This window comes from Lathyrus oleraceus, chromosome 4 (genome assembly GCF_024323335.1).
Source record: "Lathyrus oleraceus cultivar Zhongwan6 chromosome 4, CAAS_Psat_ZW6_1.0, whole genome shotgun sequence".
NCBI classification, from domain to species: Eukaryota; Viridiplantae; Streptophyta; class Magnoliopsida; order Fabales; family Fabaceae; genus Lathyrus; species Lathyrus oleraceus.
This window is the reverse complement of record NC_066582.1, coordinates 394,657,319-394,664,060: the sequence shown is the minus strand read 5'-3', so window position 1 is coordinate 394,664,060 and position 6,742 is coordinate 394,657,319. Positions and strand designations below refer to the sequence as shown.

The 6,742-nt window shown below is 33.0% G+C and overlaps 1 protein-coding gene across 1 annotated transcript; it reads right to left on the bottom strand.

The window, feature by feature from the left end:
• Positions 1-555: 555 nt before the first annotated feature.
• Positions 556-1,311, bottom strand: LOC127137698 (secreted RxLR effector protein 161-like). Its single transcript, XM_051064131.1, has one exon. It carries the CDS (start codon positions 1,309-1,311, stop codon positions 556-558), a length of 756 nt encoding a protein of 251 aa, XP_050920088.1.
• Positions 1,312-6,742: the final 5,431 nt, after the last annotated feature.

Below are 6,742 nucleotides of genomic sequence, written 5' to 3'. Positions count from 1 at the left end.
TTCTAACAAAACATAAAAACACAAACTTAGTCCGAAAAGGAAATTTAAAGACATAACGGAAATATAAAGACATAAGCAATACAAAATACAATCTTAATCACTTAAAATACAATACCAAACTTAAAACACACAAAACATAAGATACAAAAAAATTAAATAAAGTGGTTGAATGTTACAGGGTTAATCGATTAACAGTAGTGTGTTAATCGGTTAACACGTTTGAAAAAAGCTGAAAAATACACAAAAAAAAGAGACAGGTTAATTGATTAACCTATATGTTTTAACCGATTAACACATACCAAAAAACAGTAGCTTTGTTTTTTCCAGCATTCAATGAAATTTTTAAAAGGGTCACTTTGACATGTTATAATATTCCATAATGCAACTTTGTATGTACGAAACATGTAATAAAAATACATGGAGCAACATGTAATATGATTTTTTTTAGAAAAACATGAAATACTCATATACTTAGAAATTTAATAAAGTTTTGAAAATAAATTTTAGAGAGTACCTTTGATTCATTATAGATTATAATGAATAAATATTGAAGAATTAAATGTCACATTCATCTAAAATGCCAAGCTCCCGCTGAATTTTGTAAAAAGGTTCCTTTGCGAGAGGTTTGGTGAAGATGTCTGCTAATTGGTTATGAGTATCTACGAAAGAAACTTTGAAATCGCCTTTAAGCACATGATCACGTAGAAAATGATGCCTAATATCAATGTGTTTGGTTCTTGAATGCCTGACCGTATTTTTAGTAATGTTAATCGCACTTGTGTTGTCACAACGTAGAGGGATGCATCCAAGATCGAGTCTGTAGTCCCAAAATTGTTGTTTAAGCCAAATTATTTGTGCATAACAACTACCTGCTGCTATGTATTCCGCTTCAGCCATACTAAGAGCAACGCAAGCTTGTTTCTTGCAAGCCCAAGATACTAGTGCATTTCCTAGAATATGCCATGTTCCACTAGTTCTTTTTCTATCAGTTTTACATCCTGCATAGTCTGCGTCAGAATAACCAATTAAATTGCAAATACTACCATTAGGATACCATAGGCCAACATTCGTTGTTCCCTTGAGATACTTCATAATCCTTTTAACAACGGTGAGATGCGATTCCTTTGGATTTACTTGAAACCACACACAAAGACACACACTAAACATTATATCAGGACGGCTTGCCATCAAATATAGTAAGGAACCAATCATACCTCGATACTTTGTGATATCAATCGAAACACCTGATTCATCTTGATCAACATAAGTTTCGGATCCCATTGGAGTAGACATTGCCTTGTAACTATCCATGCTGAATCTTTTCAATAACTCTTTGCAGTACTTTGATTGGTTGATGAAGATGCCATCCTTTAGTTTCTTAATTTGGAGTCCAAGAAAATAGTTCATCTTACCCATCATGGACATCTCGAATTCTCCTTGCATCATCAATGAAAATTCTTCACACATTTCTTTGTTTGTTGAGCCGAATATGATGTCGTCAACATAGACTTGAACCAATAAAGTATTAAATTTTATTTTCTTAATAAACAAGGTCTTGTCAACTTTACCTTTTTCAAATCCTCTTTCATAAAGAAAGTTTCTAAGTCGATCATACCACGCCCTTGGTGCTTGTTTTAAGTCATAAAGAGCTTTCCTCAACTTGAATACATGTGAAGAATTCTTGAAGTCTTCAAAACCAAGGGGTTGTTTGACATATACTTCTTCATTGATAAATTCATTCAAGAATGCACTCTTGACATCCATTTGGTATAACTGAAAATTTAATGAACATGCATAAGCAAGTAATAAACGGATAACTTCCAACCTTGCAACCGGGGCAAATGTTTCTTCAAAATCAATGCCTTCCTCTTGATTATATCCTTGGGCCACCAAACTTGCTTTGTTTCGAACAATTATACCATTCTCATCAATCTTGTTCTTAAACACCCATCTTATACCAATGATGTGTTTACCACTTGGTCTGGGAACGATTTCCCAAACTTGATTCCTTTCGAATTGGTTTAACTCTTATTGCATAGAAATTATCCATTAGTCGTCACCTAAAGCTTAATCAATTTTGGAGGGTTCAATTTGTGAAACAAACGCCATATTTAAGCATGCATCTTTTAGATTTAATCTTGTTGCAACGCCTTGACTAATATCACCAATGACTTTATCAATTGGATGATCCCGATGAGTTCTCCATTCCTTAGGTAGATTATTGTCATTTGACTCTTGTTGAATTGGCTCTTTATGATGTTCTGTTTGATTATTATTGATGACTTTGGAAGTATCTTCTTAAGGAATATCTACAATATCATCATCATCACACAAAGTAACATCCTCCTTGGGAGGGTTAGTTTCATCGAAAGAAACATGCATAGATTCTTCAATAGTTAAAGTTCATTTATTATAAATTCTATATGCTTTATTAGAGAGAGAATAGCCAAGAAAAATACCTTCATCAGACTTTTTATCAAACTTACCAAGGTTGTCTTTGTCATTGTTTAAGACAAAGCATTTGCATCCAAAAATGTGAAAGTAATAGATGTTTGGTTTACTTACTTTGAAGAGTTCATAAGGGGTCTTTTTCAGGATAGGTATAATAATAATTCTATTACTTACATAGCATGTCGTGCTCACTGCATCTGCCCAAAAATGCTTTGGAAGATTTGAGTCGCTAAACATTATTCTTGCAAGTTCCATAAGTGACATATTCTTTCTCTCCACCACACCATTTTGTTGAGGAGTCCTTGGTGTCGAGAAATTATGAAATATTCCATGTTCTCCGCAAAACTCTTCAAAGGAGGCATTTTGGAGTTCTCCACCATGGTCGCTTCTTATGGAGGCAATAGTTAGAGATTTCTCATTTTGAATTTACTTTGCATATTTCTTGAACGCCTTGAATGCATCACTTTTCTGCACTAAGAAGAATTTTTAAGTGTATCTAGAGAAATCATCAACAATAACTAAAGTATACACATTACTTTTGAAGCTTCTTGTTCTTGATGGACCAAATAAGTCCATGTGTAACAATTGTAGTGGCCTTGTAGTGGACACCACATTCTTTGATATGAAAGTTGATTTGGTTTGGTTTCCCTTTTTACAAGCATCACATAATCTATCTTTGAAAATATTTTATGCCAAAGCCATGACTCATTATTATTTACCATAAGAAATCTTACCTTCAAAGATACATAAGCAATGGAAATCATAAATATATTATTAAATCTCGTACCTTTGAGTTTTACCTCATGTGTGACTTCATCTTCAATCAAGCATTCATCCTTGGTGAACTTGATTTTGAATCCTTTGTCACAAAGTTGGCTAATACTTAGAAGATTGTGCTTTAGTCCTTCAACATAAAGAACATCTTCAATGGATATGAAAGGAGGTGCTCCAACTTTGGATATGCCAATAGTTCTTCCTTTGTTGTTATCTCCATATGTAATCAAACCTTTGGCCTTAAGCACTAGATTTGAAAATTTGTTAAAATCTCTCGTCATATACTTGGAACAACCACTATCGAGATACCAAAGATTTGATGTGATTTTCAAGCATACCTACAAAACAAATTAAGTTTTGTTAGGTACCCAAATTGCTTTGGGTCCTTCATTATTAGTATCTTTCTTTACCCATACGTAATGTCCACTTGTTATACTAAAGTTTCTAACATAGCAAGCATTAGGTGTAAGGCCAACTATTCCACAATAAAAACAAGTAGATTCAAAATTGCTTCTATATCTAGGAACATAAGATTTCTTTTTAGCAAATATTTTCCTTTTAGGATAGTGATGAACAACTTTCGTCTTGTTCACTCTCTCTTTGGATGGCTGGTCATTATCTTTAACAAAGATAGTTTTACTAGAACTTGGTTTGGTAAACTTTGAATAACCAAGTCCACTTTTATCATTGGAATATCTTTGTTGACTAAGGACACCTTCCGACCCAATTTGTCCTTTCTCGTGCCTTTCAAGAACCCCTTTTAATTGGACAACTTAGAAAGAAAGTGATTCACAATTTTGACATACAAAATTCTATTTTTCACTAATCATCTTTTGTTTTTCATCATCGATATCTTTTTCTATTGTCACGACTTTTTCTTCTAGAGATGAAATTAATATCTTTTGTGATGATATTGTTTTATACATAATTTTGCATTCTTTAAGAAGTTCATTTATAGGACATTTTACATCACTATCATAAAGAGAAAAATCGTTACTAACCTCATATTCTTCATCATCGGAATAGTGTGAAGCCATTAATGCTAGATTTGCACATTTGTTGCTTTTCGATCCGGATGAAGAACTTATCTCATTATCTTCCCATGCAACATACACATTTTTATTCTTGAATTCCTTCTTGCTTTTAAAGCCACCTTTCTTGGAGAGTTTTGGACAATTCGGATTTATATGACCTAACTTTCCACATTCATAGCATGTGACATCTTGTGTAGATGTGGAAGCCTCCCTTTTCCTGAAATGTTTATTTCTTTTTGTATGCAAAGATTTGTCATTTTTGCCAAAAAAACTTATCAAGCCTTTTAAAAAGGATCATGGAATTTTCATCTTCCTCCAGTGCGTCATCATCTTTATCTTCCTTTGAGTCTACTTTCAAAGTAATGCCTTTGGATTTCTTCTCTTGACTTTCATGCTTTTCAAGTCTTGAAAGTTCAATTTCATGTTCTTGGAGTTTTCCGAATAATGATGCGGACGTCATGGTAGAAATACTTTTCTTCTCCGATATAGCCGTTACTTTTGGTTTCCATTCTCTAGTCAAGGGTCTTAGTATTTTAAGGTTTAGATAATCATTTTAAGGTTGGAAAGTCCGAAATAATGTCATCTTTAAGGAATCACAAAAACAACGAGAGAGGTGGGGGAGAAGAGTATTTTTTGCCTTGAAAATGGTTTTTAGGTAGAACTCTTGCACCTTCATATATTGCCTTCAAAATCCTATTCTCTACTTTCACCTATAGCAGACCGACAATGTTTACGTTAATTTAGAGTAAGATGGTGAACCTTTTGTTCCTCTTTCGATGGGATCTAATACGTTAATGTTGGATCTAATTGGTTTGAGATCTAATTTATGAGTAGTGAAATGGTTCTTTAATTGTTACAGTCTTTTTTAAGGCGGGCCTCTCTATTTTTGCGCTTTTTAGTTGTCTACGTTGTTTATTTTTTCTTTAATGTATCTTATTTATCTTTAACTCTTTCCGAATACTTCTTGTACTTTATAAGTGATATGTTATTCTTTGGTGTTAATTATTTTTTAATATATTTTATTTGTTATTAAAAAAATAAAATGACAAAGAAAGTGTTGGAAAAATGGATTTAAAAGTTGTAAGCTTTAATAGTTGATTTATTTTGTACTACATTTTGTGTGTAAGATGTCGCTTATTTTTTTAACCTTTTTTCTTTTGGACACCACACTTAGACTTGTAACAAAATTAAAAAAATAGACAGTTGTAATAAATATTTTGTTAAAATTATTCATACTATCGATCCATTTTTTGATATTACCTACTCTCACATGCATAGATACCCAAATTATTGTTTTATCCTTAAATGCAACAGATAAACTTAATTTTTTTTACCTAAATAACAAAAAAATTCAAATTTATTTCCACAATAACCCATGTTTCAAAAAAATCTATAAAGTACTCCACTTTCAAACACAAATTTTTTAGGACGAAATATTGTTGTCAGGCGAATTGGCAACAACTCTATAATAATATGTTCAAAGAAACATAGACAAACTAAGACTAGAATGATGCAAATGATGTTATGAAATGCATGAAAACTAGGATATGTTAGATGACAATGGGACAATACCAAGATAAAAGCCAAATCATGAACCCTTTAGAGCAGCAACGACTTCCTTTATGCTTCCAACTAAAGCTACCATCTGGTCTTCTATAGCTCTTACTTCAGCAGCCTCAACATCAAAATGAGTGATTAAATGATCCTCTCTAATCTAAGCAGAAGTCAGGATCCAATCCACACACATATTTAAGTATACCTTTTGTAACGCCTCAAACTACTTTCAAGATTATCGACTGACCCTACAAACCAACACGAGTCTTTTCAACATGTTTTGTCCTCACTTATGTAAGTTGAGTGTGTTGGTGTAAGCCCTAGAGGCCAATACTTTTGGTACTTGTATCGAATTATTTATTAATAATAAAAGGCATTTTCTTTATTATGGTTGATTAATAAAGTCCCTAGAATAGATAGTCCGTTTAATGTATTAAGTGTGACTTAATCATGAGAACACATTAAACATAAGGGCACTGTTCTTAAAGTATCCGTAGTCGAGCTTTAATGTGAAGTGGGATAACATTAAAGCATTAAGACTATTATGTTTGTAGACTGATGATCACATCTCATGGATCATGGATAAAGAGTTATCAAGTCTTAAACATAGGTATGAATATTAGGAGTAATATTTATACCGGATTGACCCGCTATGAGAATACTATATAGAAAGTTATGCAAAGTGTCATAAGTTATTCTCATGGTGATAATAGTGTATACCACTCTTCGACCTGAAACCACTATGGATCCTAGATGTAGAGTTGAGTGCCTTATTACTGATCCAACGTTATCCGTAACTGGATGACCATAAAGACAGTTGATGAGTACTCCACGAAGCATGCTGAGGGACATGAGTGTCCTAGATGGAATTTGCCAATCCTGCGTAACAGGATAAATGTCTATGGGCCCAATATTGAACTGGACAAGGG

What these genes read in the sequence shown, in the direction of transcription:
- LOC127137698 (XM_051064131.1), bottom strand. Translation starts at nt 1,311, where the DNA reads ATGGATAGTTACAAGGCAATGTCTACTCCAATGGGATCCGAAACTTAT.